General features: G+C 39.5%; 1 protein-coding gene across 2 annotated transcripts; it reads right to left on the bottom strand.

The window, feature by feature from the left end:
• Window positions 1–1,602: 1,602 nt before the first annotated feature.
• RPP40 (ribonuclease P/MRP subunit p40) lies at window positions 1,603–18,506 on the bottom strand. Of its 2 annotated transcripts, none has more exons than XM_065667428.1 (8): window positions 14,204–18,506; window positions 12,362–12,506; window positions 11,164–11,232; window positions 9,689–9,784; window positions 8,813–8,938; window positions 5,295–5,493; window positions 4,214–4,348; window positions 1,603–2,333 (listed from the first exon to the last, which is right to left on the bottom strand). In XM_065667428.1, exons 1-8 carry the CDS (start codon window positions 14,528–14,530, stop codon window positions 2,135–2,137), a joined length of 1,296 nt encoding a protein of 431 aa, XP_065523500.1. In that variant the 5' UTR covers window positions 14,531–18,506; the 3' UTR covers window positions 1,603–2,134. The 2 variants fall into 2 exon arrangements, with proteins under 2 accessions (XP_065523500.1, XP_065523501.1); XM_065667429.1 differs by lacking the exon at window positions 14,204–18,506 and adding an exon at window positions 13,253–14,145.
• Window positions 18,507–24,509: the final 6,003 nt, after the last annotated feature.

Here is a 24,509-nt window from a genome sequence, read left to right as displayed (position 1 = left end):
GTTGACCAATCTCATTTCCCAAGATTTCTGTAAAAGACCCACATTAATACTCACATGCTGGGGAAAACTGATATTGCTGAAATACCTGCTCCTCAGCTTGCCTTCCAGAATCATCCTAGTGAAGCTACCACCATACACCCACTAGCACTGCTGCTGCAGCAGCTACTACATCAACAATCCCATCTCTGCAATCAGGTGCCAATTAGAAAAGTCATTTCACCTGCTCCTACTGCTGCCATTTCAGAGCCACAGCTGCTGCGCTCCTGTTGGGACTACTGTGAAGCATATGCATAAGATTTCACTCCTTTCTCCTGTTCCAGGTAGCATTTTTCTTTCCCCAAGCAGTATACATTATGCTTTGTCAGAGAAAAAATTTGCTAGAATCTGACGGAAAGATGAGTGCATTCACTGGAGCAGCTACAAACGTCATTCAACTTTTCATGAAGATTGAAGATTTTTAACTTTGCATTAGAACTTTTGCTTCCAGGAAAGCCCAAGCTTTTAAAAGACCTTGTGATAAAGAGGAAAAAGGAAGACACTTCTGGTTATAGTCTCTTTTTTGTGAAAGTTGACACATGGCATAACCTCTCCACAGACACTTTCAAAAGCAGACTTTAGCCGACAACTGAAGCCATTTCACTGACACATAATAATGAAGCATTGTGTTTGAGCTAGCCATGTTAAGTATTTACTTGTAAAGGGTCAAGCCAAGAAGTTTCCCAGACTCTTGTTCATTCAGTTTGTGACCATGTGACTTTGTCTGTACATGAGACAAGGTGGCACTTCTACTCCTGATAACCTACTGGGAACATCTCGTGGCAGGATAGTTTTTAAAAACAGCATAAAGATTTAGAAAACTGTTTGCTGATTCATCAGAATTGTGTTTGTGAAACATGTTACAAAACTTGAGCAAAAGGGGTTGTGTTTAGTGGAAGTGTATGACTAATACTATCCAGTAAAGCATCCAAGGTGATTCTCCTACTGAATGAAGCAAATAAACAGATGAAAAAATAAAGATCAACTGCTTCCCATGGTCCTTCTGCTTTTCTGTGCTACTCACCCTTATAAGAGATCTTGATGTTTCCACTACAGACATGCTCTAACTTCCACTACCAATCTCTCGCTCCATCAAGTGGACAACTTCCATTTTAGCACTGCATTGGTACTTAATGATACACACCCATTCCATAAAACAAAAAACAAAACGACCCCCATCTGCGCCCATCCTCCAAACCACCATCCAGCCTTTCACTGATTTCAACAGGCACTAACCTGCATTCCTTATAGCTGCCTGTGCACTCAGCATTATTGCTTATTGTTAACAAAATCCATTTCACTTCAACTGCATCGTTTGAGGTACTTGTTCCCAGAAATGTGCCTTCAATAACATGACAGTGAAATCTCCACAAGTTGTCCTGTAAGCAAGAACCATAAGCTACTTAAAAAGTAGTGTTGTTTGGGGTTTTTGGGGGATGGTGGTGGTGTGAGTGTGTGTAGGTCAGTTAAGAAAGGAAGCAGCAGCCTTTTGCATTCCTGTTAACAATCAACTTCTTTCTGATGACATTAATGTGCTAAATAAAAAAAGCAGGTCAGCAGTAAGCCTTCCCTTTTTCCATGTTTAATGGGTGCTCCTCCCACTGTCACATACCTCCTTCTCCTCACCTCCTTTTTTTTTTTTCTTATTTGCCAGCATGTAGGCTGAAATGTCTAAAACATGAATTTGAAGGGTTTACAGATCTTTAATGTAAAGAAAGAAAACACTAAATCCCAAAATGAGCTTTTCCCCACAAATATTTTAGCTAGCAATCTGTAAAACTAACTCTCAAATTCCAAAATTACTTCTGGATAAAGGGAAACCACCTACAGTCAATTCCCGAGTACTTATAACTCTCCAAAACATCTTCTTAAAGCTAGAATTGTGAAGTCTTTCAGAAGGCACTGTATGACAGTGAAGAAGCAAAATTCCACTCCTTCCATTGTAGGTCATCCTTTAAAGGCTATAAGTAATGTAAAAACATATACAGCCTCTCCTCAGTACTTAACTTGTTACCTGATTCCTTTTATAGAAATTATCTTATTAGGTTTCTGTACAGTAACACGGGATTATTAGAAAACAATTTCTGTAGATGTAGCTTTATGGAGGACAATCATCATTAGTTCCTACAGCCATCTGAAGCCAGTAGTCCAGATTTCTGAAAATGACAAAGTTGTACAAGTTTTCTCCTCCCTTGTGGAAACCATGTTCACTTTCTCTCCAGGAAACAGGGCTGTCTGCAAAGCCATGCACAGTTAAGGTCAGCCAATACGCCAGTTTTGGTTCACCAAAATAGCAACTGCAAGGAAGAAAACAAGGTAATCAATAATTATAATTGAATAGACAGCATGTTCAAGTATACAGTATCAAGCACAAAAAGTCAGAGACAGGCATTGTAGCGGAGATTATAATAATTAACAGTTAAATGAACCTATTTTAGTCCATAATACATTAATTCAAGAGAAAATATTCCATCAGAAGACATCCAGAAACAAAAGAAGATTGACTCTTGATTATTGCTACCACACTTTTAGACATGGCAAACCTGCAAATTATAGCAGTAAGAGAAAGTTCTAAGTTGTAAAGTAGCTGTTCTCAATTTCCTACAGCATGCAATGTCTTTCAGAAAATTAAAACATTGACTATCAACAGTTGCTATCAGGGAAAAATGACACTGGAGGAAGAAACATAGTCAGGCTCTGATGACACAAATATTTTTACCACCAGGAAGAAAATGGATTACAAATAAGCAAAGCCAGACATTACCCATTGCTCTTAAGAGGAGAATAAAAGCCAAGGAAATTTGTGTTCCAAGCCTAGCCCAGGGAGGCCTTCTGCATAGGATTTGAAAATTGCTCAAAGAGTAATGATCATATTCCAGATAAAACAACAGCAATATTGTCATGAGTCAGTGCTGCAACTGTTAGCCACCAGGTATTTCAAGCACTGTCTCACACATGGAGCAAGGAGCTTCCAGAATTTACTATCAGGAGCACTAATACACAATACAGACAGATACCACATTGATCCATGATGCACTAATATCAGGTAGTTTGGTACTGAATTAGATCTACAGCTACCCTGTTCATCACTCTCTAGTGTCCTATGTTACACCTGATCTTGTGATACTCTTTTTGGTATCGTAAAGAGATTTCTATCATATTTTCCACCATGTCATGGTTTAAGCCCAGCTGGTAACTCAGAACCATGCAGCTGCTCACTCACTCTCCATCTTCTTCCCACCCTCCCAGCTCCCAGAGGGATGGGGAGGAGAACTGAAAGAATGTAAATCCCACAGGTTGAGATAAGCACAGTCCAATAACTAAGTATAATACAGAACTACTACTACTACCACCAATAATAATAATGATAAGTGAAATAACATGGGGAGAGAATATGAAGCTAAAATGGGAAGGAAATTAAAAAAACCCCACAAACCAATAAACACAAGTGATGCACAATACAATTGCTCACCACCCACCAACCTATACCGATACCCCGCCCAACCTGAGCAGTGATCTAGCCTTCTAGGTGACTCCCCTCAGTTTATATACTGGGCATGACGTGCTGTGATATGCAATACCCCTTTGTCTAGTTTGGGTCAGGTGTCCTGTCCCTGCTTCCTCCCCACTTCCCATGCCCCTCCTCAGTGGCAGAGCATGAGGGACTGAAAAGTCCTTGATTGGAGTAAACATTACTTAGCAACAACAAAAACATTCATATATTATAAGCGTTTCTCAGACTAAAGCTGAACACACAGCACTGTACCAGCTACTAAGAAGGAGGAAAATAATTGTTATAGCTGAACACAGGACACATTAGTAGTTAAAAATACTAAATGAGACATATTTGAGATCATCTGATTTTCATAGACAGGGAATTTGAAAAATGCAGGAGCTCAGCAGAGTCACTGTTTCTTAGAAATTAGGATGAAAAGCAAATTTATTATTAGAATACAGGGCAGGCATTTTCAAATTTAAGTATCCAAAATTGTTCATTGCTTTATTATAACAACATTAAGCTACCTGCTCATTTCCCAATTAAAAAACCTCTTCATTTTGTGTATTTCGCTATTTACCTCTAACAGCGCTACTGAAAAGAAGAATTTAAGAGTGATTTCAAAAATTAAGAAGTGTTAGAGTACAAGTGCTTTAGTAATATACCCCTGTCAGTCCTTACCACAGCTGCTCTAATAACTGAATTATCTTCTCAGGAATTATAAAGCCCGTGATTGTGCACAAAAAAGCTTTTTCCACAACTGTGTTCGGCTGAGGACAGCAATAGGTTGATAAGAAGCTAGACGATTTGTTGTCTCTGGGGCAAAAAAAAAACAACACCAAACACACAAAAAACAAACAAAACCAACAGTTACTTTAAATCTTCTACAGGAAATCTTAGTAATCAAAACTTATACCAAATAAATAGTAACTATGTATATCATGTAAATTAATATTGAAGCAACTAACGGCCAAGCAATTAATACACAAGATGTCATGGTGCTGTGGGTTAACCCTGGAAAGCACCTAAATACCACACAGCTGCCCACTCACTCTCCCATAGTGCAATGGAGGACAGAATCAGAAGGGTAAAAGTGAGAAAATGCATGGGTTGAGATGACAATGTAACAGGTAAAGCCCCAGTTGCACAAGAAAGTGAAACAAGCTAACAAATTCATTTACTACTTCCCTTCATCAGGAAGATGCTTAGCCATGTCCAGGAAAAGTAGTGCTTCATCCTGTCTAACTGTGACTTGGGAAGACAAATATTGTAACTCTGAACATTTCCCACCCTTCCCTCCCCAGCTTTTATTGCTGAGCATGCCACCATATGGTGTAGGACAATCCTCTGCTCAGTTGAGGTCTGCTGTCATGGCTCTGTTGCCTCATAGCTTCTTGCCTACTCCCAGCCTACTCACTGGCAAGGCAGTGCGAGAAACAGAAAAGGCCTTGACACTGTAAGCACTGCTCAGCAATAGCTAAAACATCACTGTGTTATCAACACTGTTTTGGTCATAAATCCAAAACCCAGCACCATACCAGCTACTACGAAGAAAGGTAACTCTCTCTCAACCAAAACTAGTACACATGGGTACCCCTACAAACACAGGTAAGTTATTCAAGACTTACAACAAATGCTTAAGCACGTAACAGACTTCCCACTTACAAATGTGTCTTAATTCTTATTCAACTCTTCCTTAAAATAAATTGTGGCTTTCCTTACTTAAAATGTATTTAAAGATCAAACGAATCCAAATACTTACAAGCTAACTTGATTCAAGACAGCACCTAGCCATTCAAACAGCTCCTCTGTACTGCAGGACTCCTCCGGCTTTCCATATAGTTCATTACTTTGTAACAGTGGGCACTGCAAGTCCCTTAATGTGCTGAATGTTATTTTTGGCTTCAGGGTCTCTATTTGGTTTTTTGAAAAGTATGACATCAACGTTGATCCCTCTGCACCTTAACAACACAACAACACAAATAGCTGTTACAAAACTACAGAAACAAAAGGAGTACTGACTACATGAAACTATTGTATATGTATACAAGAAAATGTGGTGTGTAAATCTGCTTACACGCTGTTATGTCTGGCAAAACCCATACAATCTTCAGCTACCTTATCTTCTTGGAAATAAAAATTAGTGTAAGATCCAGCAACTCAACATAGCTCAGTAAATTTACAATTTAATTAGCAATTATAGTAGGGGGCCTATAGGGATGCTGGGGAGGGACTCTTCATCAGGGACTGTAGTGACAGAACAAGGGGTAACGGGTTCAAACTTAAACAGGGGAAGTTTAGATTGGATATAAGGAGGAAATTCTTTCCTGTTAGGGTGGTGAGACACTGGAATCGGTTGCCCAGGGAGGTTGTGAGTGCTCCATCCCTGGCAGTGTACAAGGCCAGGTTGGAGGAAGCCTTGTGTGGGATGGTTTAGTGTAAGGTGTCCCTGCCCATGGCAGGGGGTTGGAACTAGATGTCCTTGAGGTCCTTTCCAACCCTAACTATTCTATGATTCTATGATTCTAAGTATAGATCTGACAATAGGAAATTCAAGCAGAATTAACTGGCCAAGTAATAAAGTGGACTCATTAGAAAGAGGAATTCAGAGTGTTCCTGAAAAGGATGGCATGAAAGGGTGCATAGAAGGCAACATATGCAAACTGCTTCCAAAACGTACCCGAGACTGAAAGCCTAACCTAAGCAAGCATACTGCAAATTCAAAGATATCAACCAACTTTTTTTTGAAGCAGTAAGACAACTGATGTAGAATCAATTCTCCTAAATTTGAAATTGCAGATAATGTATTCTGTTTTCATAAAGTAACAATGGGTCTCTAGGAGACCAAGAAATAACACCTTACTCATAAGAAGTCTGAAGTCCAGCACAGTATTAAATACTGCAGGAAATACATGTACAAACAGAAGAAGTTCAAAAACAGGACAGAGTTCTGTGGAATCCTTGTTCTATATCCACATACAGAGACTTGGGAACACAATATCCAAGAATTGCTGTCAAAAATTATGGACTGCCTAAACTCCATCAGCCATATTTCTCTCAAGGACAATCATTTAGGGGAGTAGAAAAAGGAGGCTAAACTGATCCCTTTTAGTCATCCTTCAAAAAAGGCTGTCCAAGCACCAAAGGGCACAGTGACAAAGGCAGCCATCAAACTCTTGTTAATTTAGTGCTTTTATATAGATATGTTTAAGTCTCAAGTCTGCTAGATCAGATGGTTTTCCTTCAGCCTGTACTTCCTATTGGCATTTGTTAGACCAACAGGTTCAAACGATGCATAATATTAGAATTCTTTGTCAAATATAAAAAGAAATCTACATTTTAAATGTCTGCTGCACATAAGAGCCTCAGCTATAGCCCTAACTTAAGGAAATACCAGAGACTACAGTCAAGACTCAACAGAATAATTCCACTAGCTACAGCAAAGCTTTCCATGTCAACAACCAGCAGGCACACTGACAAAGTTTTCTGGAGACCAGTCAACTTCAGCTAATAAACATTTAGAATTGTCATAGAAATTGCAGAAATAGAGAAGAAACGATTGTTTTCCCTCTGTCACCGAAGACATGAGACACTCCATACTCCCTTTTTCTGTTCTTCTTGGTGCCAGGACTACTAAGTGGGAAAAACAGGTATGAAAACAAGAAGTCGTGCTTTTGGAAAGTGACGCAAATATTTATAGGTTTGCAGTATTGCTGGCCATAGCAAAGAACAGCAGTTATCAGCAGGAAGGCTGAACACGGAATGCTCACAGAGGACATGGATTAGCTCAACAAAATACAGCTCTTTTCCCCTTCCAGCAGAATACACACAATGTCTCATGTCTATTAATAAAAAGCTATAAATGTCTTTCATGTGTTATGAGGACAAGATTCCTGCACTGAAAGGCATGCAGATTTAACTCAATATTCAGGAAATTATTTACCTTACCCCTTTTTTGGATATAAGAAAGTGAGGGAAAATGAATGCTGATCTTCCTGAATGCTGCTAACACTGGCAGCAACAAACACAAGAAACTCACCAGCCTTAGAGGCATTTTGCTCTCTGCCTAGGATCAATAAATCTAAGCAAGCTGAGCCTGAAGGTACACCACCTCAGGTGGGTTTATGTAGCAAGTCTTGACTATGATTCTTTCCTGAAGACTACAAGGACAAGAACTGCAACCCCTAAACAACTGCTGTATGACAAACAAGGAAGAGTCCTTACTGTATGATTAGTACTTAAAAAGGGGGAGGGGAAATGTGAAGAACTAAAGTGAAACATGGACACTACTAAAGGATCTTAGAAGCAGCTTTAATTCCTCAGATCAGTTAACTCCCTGTCAAACTTGGTCCCGAAGAACGAGGAAAGTAACAATATAAGGAGCAGATGGGAAAGCATTCTTGGGGACCTCTCTAACATCCCTTCTCACTAGTGTGGAGACTCAAAGCAGAACCACACTAAAAGCTACGCAACCATGACAAAGAAAACCATTTTATTTTTCTTTGCAGTACAGACTCATGCAGGTTGTGACAATTCTATGTAAATACTACATATCCCTAGATACAGCCAGTTCTGAGGTAATACAAGGAACTGAGGACTTCGAAAAGGGCCCTCAGAGGAAGAACAATATTTGAATTCAGAGGAAAAGTAATGTAACCAGCAAACAGTAGATAAACAAATAATAGAAGAAAGGTGATTTGAGACAATAACATTTTTTATAACAACCTCTTACTCTCCTCCAGTCTCAAACAAGTGCTTGAGAATATAATGATAAAAAGGGACTGTGTCCGCACCAGTGTACACAGAACATGATGGAGATAGGGACTCTGTACATGTGCTATAGCTAGTGATGAACTGAAGTTCCCCATCTTAACTATTATACCAAATATGTAAGTTACAGATATTAAAAACTCAAAAAATTTGTATTTTTAATGGTTATATATGTCACAAGTTTATAACAATGAGTCAGCACTATGAAATAAGGAAAGTTACCCAGAAATCCAGGGCAATCCAGAGACATGGAAATGAAGTAATTAATGTATCTACTACAAATCACTGTTGCATTCCTGACTGAAATGTTCTGCTGTTTAGTAAGGAACACACACAGAGCCCCAAACAAATAAACGAAACAAATAAAAAAACCCCCACACAAACATATTTTAGTCTAACTTTTCTCTCCACTAAAAATGCATTTGGACAATCACTACAAAAGAACAGTAAACTAAAAATGTTTGGATTTCATGTCAGTTAGATTTTACTTCTACATTTAGTTCTTATTACCTGTATTATACCAAGCCAGTAGGAAGTCAAACTCTAAAGGTTTCTTTTCTTTTAAGGCCCAAAGCACTCTGTTATGTTTCTTGCTATCAGGATGAAAGCTGGAATCAGTCAAGTCAATAGTTATAACTGCAAAAATGTACAAAAGCAACTGTTAACTAATTGAAATAAACATTAATATTAAATTCATTAAAAATCATAGAACGGTTTGGGTTGGGAGGGACCTTAAAGATCATTGTGTTCTAATTCCCCTGCCATTGGCATGGACACCTTCCACTAGACCAGGTTGCTCAAAAGTTTATCATATTAAAAAGTTCCAAAGAAATCAAGGAACTTTAAACTTACTTTTCACCTATTATATGCACCTTTACATCTTTATGCAAATATGACTCATTATGTAAACAAACATTTACCTCCTGCTGTCCTTATTTTGATATAATCTGAAACTGCCTTCTAGTGGCTGGAGGGACAGATTCCTTCTGTAATGGCACTGACAGAAATCCCAAACCAGAGCCTTAGAAATACCTTGGTAATTAGGCAAGACATTAGCAGCAAGAAAAGCTAGAATTTCTGACATCAAAAGCTACATATACAGCAATGACACTTCTTCAACTGTTGAATGGATCCCAGGATAAAGTTACATTTATTTTTCAGACGGAAATTTCATGATACATTTTATTACTTGACAAACTGAACGGTAAAATGATGTCCCATTTTGCCAAAATTCTTATTATTGATAGCAAGTTTCCTCTACAGTTTTATGTAACTACTCATCAACTAGTGTGAATTCTAATATATCTGAGATATCTGAAGAATAATAGTAACAAAAATCACAACAAAAGATCTGAAATAAGCACTGTTAATATAAATAATACTTACTATATCTCATTACTTTTTTTCCAGAATACTTAGAAGGGCGACCTTGCAGTCCAAGCTCCTCGTAAGTATCCTTATCCACTGACAGAATTAGATTTCCTATAAACAAAACAAACCTTAATACAATCTTCTACTTAGTTCCCTTTGAAGTCTTGTGAGAACCATACACTTTATACAATGTTAGCTTTGGATCAATGGTATTATTAATGTATTCCAAACTCTTCAGCTCCATATAAATAGATTACCTGACTAACCATTAGAAAAAAAGAAAAAAAAAAGTGTTGTAACTCAATTACTCTTTTATTAAAGAGGTCTTATGAACTAGAATGAGAAGAGTGTAATCTTATTACTGAGATAGCCATACCTTTTATTGTACTATCTCCCTTCATTGCTCAATCCTTCCTCCACTTGTACCCTGTTATTTGCTGTGTTGTTGGTTGAACTCTACACTACACCTGGCTCTGATTTAGTAAACACTCATGCACACTTCACTCAACTAAACATACAAAAGCAGTTCCTCGAACTCTAGTGGGATTCCTCACATTCGGTAAACTATGCTTATTAGCGATGAGCAGATACATGCTGGAACAACTCCACTTCCATGCTCATAAACCAAATCTGGCAGATGCAACTTGGTACAAAACTTTGTAACAGATCTCTACTACAGTCTTTCGGTTCTACTGTACAAGTAACATTATAACACAGAATACAAAAAAAATAAGGCCATCGCTGAAGATTTCAAATGGTGACATCACCAAGAACTGTAGTGCTGTCTCTGCATTAATTGTGAGTAGCTTGTAGTAACTCTATCATACAAACTCAATCACTGTCTCCATTTTGCTAGGACTGTGCTAAAAGAGCACATAAAGAATTCCTCCTCTGAAGAATGTGAATTTACTTATGCCCTGATGGGCACCTGGCATATTACAGCGCCTGAGGCTAGAGGGCTGACAGACTGATTTGTGTTTCTATTACATGTAATACAATGTTAAACAGAAATAAAGACATATCTGAAGCCCAAATAACTTCATTAGTTTCTCTGCATGCAAAATACCACCTGACATTTTGTCATAAAACTGTGACGGAACGGAAACAGAGCATTTTAACACATTACATAATTCTCAAAATAGAAAAGTGTTCCCAAGCAGTGCTGAAATTTTATTTTATTTTTTTTTTTTTTTTACAAATTCCATCATTAAGACCAGTAGGAAACAAGAAACTGAAATGCAATGTTTTCGTAAAAACAATCTTCTGTAGCATTCACAATTACAGCCGAAGCACTGACAACTGGACACTATACATAAGTGAAGCTGGTTTAACAGTATGGAAGAAAAAAAAAGTTAAAATGAGGATTTTCCTGATCCAAATGTATTTCTGGTTAAGTTGGTAAGTATAACCACCATTATGTTCTCCAGTTCACATTCAAAAAAATCCCCAAACCATAATCAATATGTATTACTAAAAACAAAAAAACATACCATTTGGTAGCAGAGCTGCAGTATTATCTTGATCAATTTTTGTTTTATAGGTAAGCGCGTAGCATGAACCTTTAATAGTAAAGCAGAAAACAATGACATTGGAGTCTCTAAAGAGAGATGACGATATGAAAGATTCACCTTAAGATATTCTAACATGCCAAATACCATTTGAATCACTCGAGACTGTGGTGTTTTCATCAGCTTTCTTTCACCCTCTCAAGCAAAAGAGCATTTTGTTATTATTTTTATGAACTATAAACCTTGAATTGGCACTGTTTTGAAGGACCTGTAGTACAGGTAACATTATCAATATGTCCCAATATTAAAGCAGTTCTTTTCTACCCGCAGTTCTTTTCTACCATTCAGAAACTGAAAACCCCATTTTTATCCCCAGACACATTTCTATAATCAGTTCATATAAAGACAAGGGTCAAGTTGCTCACATTTCTATTTTGCTGCATTATCTGCCACAACCAATGGTTTTTCAAAATACAAGCATCAGATCCTGTAAACGCTGTGTACAAATGTCATATTGGTTCCATAAAACTACTGGCATAAAAAACTTTAATGAGACTAAAGGAAATAAGAAGACAGTCCCACAGCCAGGAAGTAAACATCTATTCTCTTGTTTCATATACATGTTCTCTGTTCTCCTTTCTTTCCCCTTTCAAGCTATTTTTTCCTCCCAGGCAATCATCTGAAGGGTACGTTAGTTATCATAAGCCAAACAAGTGGGCCCTGCTAGATTAAAATAGCATGCTCTGAGTATGCAATAGTGAGCTGGCTGGGCAGAGCCTGCATCTTTTCTCTTTTTCTACTGCGTGTTGTGGAACACAGCTAACACCACTCTGTGCTGAAATATGAAGAAAAGGAGAAGGGAGCAGATTTCTGCAGGAATCAGCATAAAGATGAGATGTAGAATAAATGGGTATGAGGACGCATGGAAGCCCTCTTGATAGCCGGTTTGCAAAACTAAGATGGCAAAGGGAGAAATGAAGAGGGAACAATCATAAAATGTTTGGACCCAGCAGGTGCAAACAAACGTTGACACATAACAAAGCAGAATAAAGCAGATAAATTAATACAAAATTTTCTTTGTACTTTTCCTTCCTTTAAAGGAAGAAATATAAATAGATTTTATTGTGCTATGAAAAAGAAATGTATTATTACTGCATCTGTCATGTTGTGATTTCCTTACCTTTCTTCACAAAAGCATCAATGAAATCATGAGCGACCAATTCATGAACCGGTAAATTCCTCACCAGGTAGTACTCTCCAATATCCGCAATAGTGCTTTTCAGCACCTCAGGTAGCAAGCCACATTCAGGGATCAAAAAAGACACCTATTAGGAAAATATCTGTAATATAAATCATATCCTAAAATCTATTCTAGAAGAAAACCAAGAAATACAAAATAAAAACTCTACTTTTCAAGGACATGAATATATTATACCAAAATGAGATGAAGAAAAAAACAGTATCAGGCTATTGTCTTCAAAATGTATCAATTTGCACAAAGTCTCTAGGTTCTCTAAATACATTATTTGGGTTTGGGCTGGGTTTTTTTGCATTTTATATGCTATACAATAGCATTTGAGGTGTTAAGTAAAGGCATGGCTTTACACAGCATGAGTTAAGATCTTGTTTCACGTCATTATAAATTTAGCTTGATGTTGCACTGAAACATTTCCTTCAGCCTTTGCTGCAGGAAGCAGTTATAACTAAAAATGTAGGCTAAGCATTTATGTAATCTCAGTGGAAAACTGAAGACCAAAGTAGAATTTCAACTAGTTTTTAAATCAATGCACTCTCCTGTGTGGAATACTTTGGAGGTCAGAAGAGCGAACAGACTATCAGAGCAAAGCCTGAAGATGGGCTCACAAAAAAGGCTCTTACTTCTGATTAATTTAAGGCAGAAAACTGACTTTCAAAAGGGACAAGTACCTAGCTTTTCTTACTACACTCAACATTTTTGTCTTTTGGTCCCATTGCCCACCTTTAATTTCCCTTTTGTTTAAAAGCATGCCTGTATGTGTTTCATAGACCAAGAGAACTCTTAAGCCCAGGAGACCACAGAAAACGCTATTACCTGAGCAAGTACCATGCTTCCCAGCAACTGTGCCCAAGCAGCATAAAGGTCAGCCCCCCTGATCCTTCTCCCTCTATCCCTCAAACGTTTTTCCCCAAAAGCTCTCAGAGAACAGGTCTGCATCTCCCTTTGCACACATACACAACAGAAGTAACAACTGACAGACGGGCTTCCTGCCACACAAGTAGGAACCTTTCTAATTAGCTGCTGAAAAAAATTACTAAGGAAATGGCAAGAGGATCTGACTGGAACTTGCAACAGTCGAAAAAAAGAGAGCAAGCTGTCAGAAACTGGGCTTTGCACATTAAGTCATCCAAAACAAATAAGCAGCTGATGAGAGCATGACAGGATACTCTGGCAGAGGCAGGGACAGCATGAGACCGAGTGCTTTCAGGGTACACCTGCTGCCAGGTCCCTCCCGGCTGAGGGACTCCCTCAGGCCCTCTGCTCGAACTGGGAATTTGTGGATGCTGCTCCCTGTATGACTTGGCGGGCAGCACTGTCACCCCCCCACCTCTCTTCTAGTTTGTGTCTGCATGGTCTTCCCCTCTTCAAGGTGCTGTGTAACCCTGCGAGACCACCAAGCCAACGGGGCCAGTTTTCCTTTTTCTTCTCTTTCCCCCAAAAGAGGCACACCGGCCCCCTGACAAGGAGGAACCTTCCAGAAAGCAACCTGGCGCGGGGTGAAGCGCCAGCACAGCGTCCCGTTAAGGGCTGCCAGGGAGAGCCATGGGGACCCTCCCGCCCGGGGCGCTCCGGTCTAGGCCGAGGCAGCACGGACGCCCCCATCCGCCCTTCTCCCGCGGCTCCCCAGCACCCCCTCCCAAGGCCGGGGCAGCCACCGCCTCAGCGGGGTCCCCTCCTCCCGCCGCCCACCCGCGGCAACGGCCGTTAGCAGCCGCAGCCGCGCCCGCGCGAGGGGCGGGCAGGCGGCGAGCGGCGCGCACTCACGCGGCAGTTGTAGGCGTGGTCCCGCACGTGCGCCGCGTGCCGCGAGCGCGCGTGCCGCGCGTGCCCCTTCTCGCAGACCAGCAGGTGGCGCGGCGCCCGGCGCAGCCGCTGCAGCGGCGGCACGGACATCCTCGGCCGCGGAGCGCTGCCGGGGACAGCGGGCCCCGGCCACGCTGCCCGCACACACCGGCCAGCAGCACGGAGGGAAGCGGGGAAGAAGCTCTGCTCTGAGGTCACTTCCGCCTGCTTCGGTAGCGCAGCCGCTTCCGGTGCAGTGTCGGCTCTGAGAGGGTTTAGCATGGTGGTGGTGGTGGCGCCGGGAGCCATTGCGAGCTTCGCCCGCCGCCTTGCGTGTGCACGCTCGGTGCCTTTGGCTCTCGCGTTTTCACAGCAGCGCCGGCACGGGCCGGGCAGCGATACCCGTGTGGGTGCTGCGCTGCGGCAGCTGTGTTTGACAGCAGTTAGAGCGCTGAATGCTCCATGGGACGCTGGGCTCAGCCCAGGCTGAGCCCATGCACAACAGCTGCTGTGATGCCTCGTCCTGTCAGTATTCAAGGCCGGGTTGGATGGGGCTTGGAGCAACACGGTCTAGTGGAAGGTGTCCCTGCCTATGGCAGCGGGTTGGAGCTGGATGAACTTTTAGGTTCCTTCCAACCCGAACCACTCTGTGATTCAATGATATTCCATCATGTATGGAGACATAGTCATGGACAAGGCAACAAGGACTGAAGATGGGTGGACCAATCCCCTATGCAGCTGGTACTGTAGTGAAGTAACGTTGTCTTTCTAACGTCTCATTCTGGTTGGAGGGTTTATTTTCCCGGTTTTCGCTGAGAATTCAAAGCCCCTCAGGGACAGCATCTCATGGAAGAGGTGGAATTAACCATCCCTGGAAGTGTTAAATAAAACGTTTAGATGAGGCCCTATGTGACACGGTTTAGTGGTGGAGTTGGCAGTCCGGGGGTGATGGTTAAACTTGATGATCTCAGAGGGCTTTTCCAACCTAGCTGATTCTATGATTCTATGAATTTTGCAAGCAGGAGCTGGGCCCCACTGGCATTGAGGGGAGAGCTGTATGTGTCCAGGGCTCATGTTCTGACATGGAATGGCTTTAGGAGAGAGGGATGCTTGTAGGGATAAAACAGACGGAGAGAAGTGTGCCCTGGGGTGGATGATGGCACCAGGCAGGCTTTCAAGACATCAAGCAACCTGCTTCCTTCTACCCTACAGCAGATGTGAGAAATGCATAAACCCAAGGAGCTGCAGGGGTGTGTGTGCCCTGTGAGGCAGGCCACTGCTGTTGAAGATGGCAAAAAAATAAAGGCAACTTTGTAAAAATAAGAAAATAAAGGAATGTCCTTGGGTAAAGAGCCCTGATTTTGGAACATTTCATTAGGGCCTTTACAGAGATACATCAAGTATGTGAATTCATACTGGAAATTTGTCATCTGTTAAATCTCTGAGCATGTTTGTAGCAATAGCTGCAGTTTTACAAGATCACAGGATCTTGCATCCCTCCGAAAGGGACTGCCCAGGTTAGCAAGCACAGTGCACAAGGGCTGTGGAATTGGGCCCTGCCTCTGATGTGCCATCTCACTGCTTGTTCTGTACATTGTATATTTTATATAAAACACATAAAAATCTCCTCTTTCCATCTTCCTGCAGTATTTCTCTTCCCTGTCCTCTAGATTCATGGCTCCTAATTTAGTTTAAAATGGTACCAAGCAGCTTTCTTCGTATTTGCTGTTTCTGTAGTCTGTACAAGGCTGTATGTAACCTTACTTAAAACACAACTTGGGTCAGTTCACCAAACATCCATCAAGTTGGCAAAGCTGATGCTTGCCTTTGATGCCAGTTTGACAACAGTAGTTCCAGAGATCTTAAGCTTGCACTAGGGATATCTTGACTTGCTGTTTCTAGATGAGAAGTTCAATATTAACACTTAGGGGTACATAAGTTTGATTATTCCTCTCCCTTAGCTAGTTGGATGCAAAGAGGAAAAGTTTGTTCAGTATAGATCAGTGTAGGAACTTTATATAGAAAAGTATAGGTTATGGTAAGGTCATTTGTTCAAGTACTGCAGTGTTACACAGACATGAACCATCATCATCATATGATTTTACTCAATCATGAACTACATATATTTGTGGTTTGATATCATAACTGGGTACTCTTGTTCACTACCTGGTCAGTTATTGGCTGTTTGGCTGAGGTAAATAGGTAGCACTTTAGTTTTCTAGATCTGCATTTCTAGTCTGGTGAATTTCTGTTACAGCTCCAACTTCAGTGTCGTGCTCAGGCTTCACTTCTAGCATAGACTGAACTTTTGTGGTGCTCTGTCTATGTTTGGGTCTGCTTGATGTTGCTGACTTCATAGCTATAAATAGCTAGCAGTGTGAAAAGGCTGGTTCTTGCAAGGGCTGTGTTACAGAACCGTGCTTGTTTAAATGAAGGAGGGATGCTACTGAGGAGTTACTAGTTAAGGGCTTCTGGCTTATTAAGGTGATCCAGACCTACTTGTTTCTGGCATGTGCTTTCCAAGTGCTTGTTTTCTGAAATTACATTGAGACACTGCTGCTGTGAAGCTCAGTGGCTTGCGTCCTCCAGCTCTCAGTGTGAGACTGAGATGAAGCTACCCGTCACAAGGTCACTGGCTCATTAACATTTGTGGAGAAGGGCTGAATTATACACTTACATTGCCCGTATAAATTTGATTAATTGGATTATTATGAATAAAAAAAAAAGGCTAAGCAATTGCAGTAGCTTTCTCATTTAAAACATGCAAACATTAATGGGAAAAGCATTATGTGATTAATGTTAGTCATTATCATACCCGCGAGCAGAAGCCTCTGTGTGCAGATGAGCATCACGCTGAGATGATCAGAAAGCCTGTTCTACTAAAGGGGTGAAAAGTTCAAGCCTGTGATCAATAAACCCAGATATCCAGAGAGGAAATTTGGCTATACTCAAAGCAGCCTGTGGAACTGGTTTTTCTCTTCTCCTTTGTATGTAGTTTTGTTTTTTATTTGGTTTGTGGTTTTTTTGGTGGAGGTGGTGGCAGTGGTTTTGGGTTTTTTTTGTGAGCCTCTCTATGCTTAATACAATTGATGCTTTTCTCTAGGGATACAAACAGATAAGGACAAAATATGCTGGAGAAGAGTCAAGAGAATCAAGATTTGTGGCTACGTATTCAGAGTTAAGTCAGTATTTTGGAGATTTTGGCAGGAGTGTACTTCACTGCAACGCAGTGGAACACTGAGGGATTCACATCACTCTTTAGTTAGATTGGTTCATATGTCAAGCAATTAATTTTAACCCACCCTTCTCATGTATATAGGCTGTCCTACTATAGAGTATGTATGTTATCCCTGAAGATACTGAACTATTTAAAAAAACAACCTCTTAGCAGTCCAGTAGTCTGTGCTGTAACACACAGATTTTCCCTAACTTTAAATGGGCTGTATATATGTACATTAATTGTTGGTAAATGCTGGCATTTTTATAGTGTTGTTACAGTTTTGCGAGTAATTGGAAATGGGGTTTCTGTATATCGTTAAAAGACATTTTATACTTTAAATAGTATAAGTGACAGAGCCCCTGTAAAGCGATCACAATTTTCCCAAGGATTTCAAATGCATGACAGAGTAGTGCAGTTTTACAGCAATTCAGTTTTTGTATGCTTGAAGGCAGTTAGAGGCTGTAGTCAAAAGGAAAGCAATGCCTTGAGGCAAACTGTGGTAATAGCTAGGGATAGGGAAGGATCTCTAAAATATTTCGAAAACTGGTGAAATTGGATTCTGTTTTTGTATAAAATGGCTTGAGTTTGAAAGAAAAGTCTGATCTTCAAATTATGTACAATATCTCTAGTTGCAAAGCACAGCTGCTTCTTCCATGTATTTTTCCCTATTCAAGATCAATCTTAAATAATTTTTTTTTTCTGCTGGATTTTCTGCTTTAAAAAAAATCACATTATTAAAATACCAAGAGTTTCATAAAGTCAAATCTAAACAGGTATTTGTCACAGGTATTTTGAAATCCGTTTGTGCCTTTAAGATGAATTAAAATGTTTTTCTTTTTAGTCACTATTTTTTTTCTTTCTCCGATATTGTTGACTGCAGCAGAGAAGGAAGGAAGCTGTCTAAATCTTGTAACCTTGGCTATTGTAATTAGTGCTTTGCAAAACAGAAAACAAACAGATACTTCTGGTGCTTTGTTCATCTGAAATTAATAAGGTATGTGAGACTGAAAACCAGTAATTTACTTGATCAGCGTCAACTGTTTTTTTAATTAAGGAAAGTAGAAAGATGGTGAAGACGTGGATACTTAGCTTTATATCCTGTTTTTGTGCGCTTGGGTCCAAATATTCAGAGCCGTGATGGACTGTAAAAAAAGATGCCACTCAGACTTGTTTTTCAAGGAAATTACAAACAAAGCTTCTGCCAAGCTACTCCCCAAAGCAGCTGTTCGAGCCAGGAAGAACAGTGAATGCTAACCATGGGCTGAGTTGCTGCATTTGGTTTAAATGCAATTTAGAAAAAACCCAACCACCTGGTCTGTTTCTTTTGGACTTAAAAGCCAATGTAATCTGGGAAACCTCACATTCCTCACTTTTTTTACTACAGTGGGAGAAGAAATTAAAATAATTCATCTGACAAGGTTCTGGGGAGCAGGAGTGTATTTCATCTATATTCAAGAAATGTCTTTACCTTGTCAGGATCAGATTTTGGCTGGGCCTTCCATGGTGATGGGAAATTTTCAGGCATCATCTCTCTCCCTCTGAACAGATCAACTGTTGTTCACATTACGGATAAATATGTGTCCCTCCCGTTGTCCTATAACAAGACAGGGATATGCTGCTGCGTTTTCCTATGCTAAGGTCTCCTCCTCCAGCTCTACAGATACCAGCCACCATTTTTGTTCAAATTGCATAGCCAGTTAACATTATCATGTTAAACTTGTCATAGCAGTCTTGTTCACAACCTGTAAGTAATTTTTCCAGTTACATGAATTGGGCTGTTACTGGATATTAGCTATCCCTGTAAAAATGGCCTTGATAATATCGTTAGAGCACTGTACTTCTAGGAACATTAGTGCAGCTCCTAGGATTGCAGCAAGTCACACTATAAACTTTAAAGCACTGTCATGAAGATACACACCTTTAAATAAAACCAAAACAATTAAGTAGAAACCTAATGTTCAAAGTAGGATGCATTTTCTTAAGATCAGTGCAGAGTAACATTCCATATGATCTTTGGAGGTCTCTTCCAACCCTAACAATTCTGTGATTCAAGGAGAGGATTTGTCATTCCCAGCACTAAATCAGTAATATTTCCTTTACCTGTTATTATGCACTCCTTTGTATGTTAGTGCATCATGGCCCTGCAAGTTAGCACAACAAAATCTCAATCATCCTTTTGCCATGCAGCATCAATATCTTGTGGTTGCTTGTTTCAAGCAAAGAGAAGCTGAAGATGGTGCCAACAGAGGAAGAAAACTGTAGCAAGAGGAGATTGTCCTCTCAGCCAGCTGGAAGCTTTTTCTGTGCAGCTGGATGGTGAGGTTGGCTCAGCCACTGAGCCTGTACACAGGTAGTGAAAAAGCAGTTATTGGAGTGCCTGGATATATGATTTCTCTCTTTAATATTAGCTATGAAATCAAGCAATGGAAGCTGTGTAGTAATTTTAAGTAACCCAAGATCAAACAAAAAGCTACATATAAGAGTAGTATTTGCAAGAGGCTCTAAGGATTTAGGGACCAGTGTGGTATTATCAGAAGAGAAGGACAGAAGTTTAAATTTAGAATTGTTTTTCATTCATTTAAGCAAGAGTCAAAGTTTAAATCTAGAAATACACTAAAAGAATTATTCTAGAAAACCTAGTTAAGGATGATTTTTTGCACATAAGCCCCTGTTTGGAGTAAATCCTCTTTCCAATTCCACTTAATTCCTGTTATTAGGATTAAGAATATTTACATACCAAGTTGTTATAAAATGTGTATTTTATTATATTTGCAGTTACAGACATAGATTTTAGTAGTCTGCCATATTATAAATAACTTTCAAAGATATGACTTAAAGTTTCAAATCACATTCACTTAATTTTTTCTTTAAAATGTTCTTCTCTATTAGCAGGCTCTTCTTGTCATTCCACTTCTGATGTTTTTTTAGTGCTTGGAGTATTTTGTAGACTACACCTGTAATGCCCAAGCCTTATTCATACGTTGGCAACTTGATGCCAGCACAAGCTGCACCAAAGTCAGTGTGCGTATCCCTGTGTCATTTAGAAAGCAGTCTCACACTGAGACTTAAATGTGAATTCAGACTTTCAAATTTAGGTTCCCAGTTTTAAGTTTTAAATGTAAATTCTTTGCAAAACTTTTGACATTAATGTTAAAGGAATACCATAACCACCTGTTAATTATGCATGTTATATTTATAGGCTTTGAACCATTTCTCTGCAATCACTTGGAAGCTCCAGTGTAAGGAATGAGTTTTATGGAGCCCTTAAAGAGAGTGGTAAGGAACAGGAGCGGGATACCTTCATGTAAAAATCTGAAAGTTTTATATATCACTAAAAATATTATCCCTGCCCCCACCCTCCAACTGTGTTTGACAGCAGCTAATATTAAACTGGATCGTAGGATAAATGGAAGCAAGTTTTGTTCAGGAAGTATTACAAAGACTATATAAAGGGTAGCTGTCAAATTACTATAAACACTCATATATATGACTATAGACACTCACATATATGACTATAAACACATTAAAGTATTTGAGAACACAAAAGAGTATATAAGGGTATAAATATGTGCGTATATGTGTATGTGGTATATATAGTATATATAAGGTATATATATGTGTGTGCATGCATGAGTTGAAGCTTGTGTTTGACTTTCTTTTTCCTGAGGTCCCCATGATTTTTAAGACCGGAAGTGTCCCAGGCATCTCTTCAAGGAGTGTACATCATGATGTTATGTGAGCAGGCTGCTCTAGTCTGCTTTTCTTTCTCTCGTACTTCCTTGGGATGTTCATACATGCAGTCTCATTTATTGGGTTTTTTTTTTTAGAATTACTTTAAGACCTTTTCTATTGTTTTAAGTACATATTTTGAATGAAATATTAAAAAAGCCACTTTGAAAGACAAGCAGTCTGTGAATTTGGTGAATTTAAAACAACTCTTTTTCCTATAAATGGATTTGTGTCCAAACAGATGGGGAAAATGTGGTATTTCCTCCATTATTTTTTCATGCATAAAGTATTTGAGAAAAAAAGAAATGAATAAAAGCTCTGCCACTACAGGTCAGATCTTTACCTGAGGTCCAAGGAGCTTCTGCATCATTTGATACACAACCCACTCACAGCAAACCAGTTGCTAATTGCCATGATGGGAAGGAAAAATAGTTTTATCTTTAGAGCTTGTGTCCTTGTATTCTGCCTGCTAGCAGTTTGTGTTCAGATTAACTTCTTGCTGAAGTTGCTGCTACTGCTTCTGGCCAAACATATTAGGGAACAGGCAAGTCTTTGTATATGCCTGGAATTTTGTTTTAGATGAAAAATCCAGACAAGAAGCTGAACCATTCATTCAATCAAGCAAACAGCAAAAATTAGATCAGTGTGAAGGCACAAGCTTTTAGACCTCACTGGTTGCCTGGAGGATTAGAGTTCTCTGCAGAACATACTGAAAGGTCACCACCTCACTGCTTTTATCCACTGCGCTTAACTGTGGAAAATAAAGCGGCATGCATCTTGTTGCAGTTCAGTGCCAATACCTTATGGGTCTTACTGTTCTGTAATATGAATCAAGAAATGATGACTACATGGATTCGGTCGTAAACCATAATGGTAAGACACCCCCTGAACATATGGCAGGGAAGAGACATAGAATTTTACATGGAGTCATTAATCTTCAAATTTGAAAATAAGAAAGGCTTCACAGTTAAAAGAAAGCGCTCTGCTTTTGGCCAAGATAAACATTTTGTTCCAGGAGTGAAAAGGAAGCACCTTCTGTCGGGAATGGATGCATCCTTCTTGCGGGAGGAATAAGAAATGACTTTTTTTTAACCTGGGGGATAAGACAATGGATAAAATAGGAAAACTGGGAAGGAGAGAAAATTACTGTTGAACTAAGCCTTTGGGGTAGTTTTAACTTAATCATTGAATCCATTAAATATTCAGAATGAAAATGAAACCACTGTTCTTAAACTCTTGCTCAGTTCATTAGTTCATTCTTCACCCTTGGTTGTTAAGCTGCTCTTCCTCGTGACTCCAGCCTGATTAATAAATCATTCCATAAGGTAACTAAGGCTCCAACTTTTGGTTCCCCAGGATTGGCCTGGCTACTCTTGATCTTGTTGAGTCATCCTTACATCTGCAAGTAAAATGCTCGAATAGAAAGGATCTGGGTAAGACTGCTTATATGACTAGGAGAGAGTGGTATGTAGGCAAGAGAGACATTAACTACCAGAAATCAGTTCACAATTGAGACTCTGCAATCTGTAATTTACTTAAAAGATTCAGAATTATATCCTGTACTCATTTACAGCAGTGCAAGTTTGGAATTATAACCTTAACACCAACGATGTTATTCATGGAATAAAACAAGTCCAGTGTGATGAGCAGACAGTGACCTACTTACTACTATTGAAAACATGGTAACGTAGAGCAGTAAAAACTTTCTTTTGACTTTAATCGTGCTCATGCACTTCAGTTGTTTGTTTGGGAGACAGAGCAGGATGTGAATGACACCACTTCTTATTCAGGGGTGTCTTTATTTTGAAAATGAAGTGTCTTCTTTCGACTGAGTTGTTTTCAAGCTCTTTACAGTATGGTGCCTTCTTGAAATATTTTCAAACTGAAGTGAGTTGAGTCCTTCTGCTTCACCAAGTATAAAGATAAACAACACAGTTTTGGCACCATTAGGTTGCATTTAGAGTCTATCATATTATAGAGACATTAGAAATGATCTACTGAATCATGGAAGTAGCAGCTTTTAAATGTCTCATCAGTTTGGGAGTGAAAAGAAATAGGAGACATGTGTGATTTGTCTTTTTGTTTTAGTTGGGTATGAAAATGGAGACAGAAGCAGTTACAGCAGATTAGTAGTCCAGATACCAGCAAAGAAAACATATTCAGCTAAACTTAAATATTTACTGAATGATAATGTGAACTATGTATTATCTGCGGATGGTTCATAAATGGAACTGCCCTGAATTATGCCAAGCCAGTAGCGTGAACAAAGAGCCTGAAAGAACTTTATTAATGTCGCAATCCCAATTCATGGTGATATGAATCATGATAATGTTCTTTGATAAGGTGTTCATCCATGATCACATGCTACCTACATGGCTGGTGGACTTGGACTTGATTTGATTCAAATTGCAAAGAATTCAGGAAGGGAAAGGAGGGTCCTGCCATGAAGGCAAGTGATTTCTAGCCTAAAGAGACTAAATTTTATTGCTGTTAATGCACCTAGCAATCCTATGGAAATTGCTTAAACTAACTTGGTTACCTGTTGCATATTGCTAACTTTCTACCCTGAGATCTCAAGCAGTCAGATTTATGAGGTACTGAGCACTTACATCTCTAGCTGAAATCAAAAGTGGTGCTCTGAACCTATGAAAAAATCTTCTGTACTGATAAGCAACCTTAGAAGTCAAGTTGCACATTTCCAAAGTGAGCACTTAGAATAAGTGGACACTTTTTACCTTTACCTCTGCAGCTCAGCTCACTGATGATAAAATCAGGAATAATACCTCATCTCACTCAGAAGTCTATCAGAAGTCTCACTCAGAAGTCTACACACTCAGAAAGTCTACTCTTTCTGAAGCACTTGAAAGATACTGTGGTGCTGAGCACTGTGGAGTATCACATGAGGACATTCGATCACACCTCCAGAGCAGGACTCGAATACTATTCAATAAATAAGGCCTATAGCTACACATTGAGCAATACAGGGAAAAGCAATGACACAACCATTGAGTAGCAATCTATCTTGTGTGCTTAATGAGGCAGTCTAAGGGAAAAATGGCCAAAGAATTTGTAATTAAAGGCTGTAACCTAAATGATGTACTGAAAAAGGCTTCATTAAGGTAATAAAGACAATGTGACTTTGGACAATTTCTACATATCGTTTCTCAAATCTGTATTCTCAACATTCTTTTAACATGGATTTTTCTGTGGGTAATTAATATAAAGCTTTGTTATACTCTTTAGAAAAAAGTATCAATGCATTGATTTGAAGAAACAGCATACAAATCCATTGAAATGTGGACACTACAAAAGAGTAGACAGAGTATATTTTATTTACCT

Source organism: Lathamus discolor, chromosome 2 (genome assembly GCF_037157495.1).
Source record: "Lathamus discolor isolate bLatDis1 chromosome 2, bLatDis1.hap1, whole genome shotgun sequence".
In the NCBI taxonomy this organism is placed as follows: domain Eukaryota; kingdom Metazoa; phylum Chordata; class Aves; order Psittaciformes; family Psittacidae; genus Lathamus; species Lathamus discolor.
Note: the sequence above shows the minus strand (reverse complement) of the source record. Positions and strands in the feature narration are given on the sequence as shown.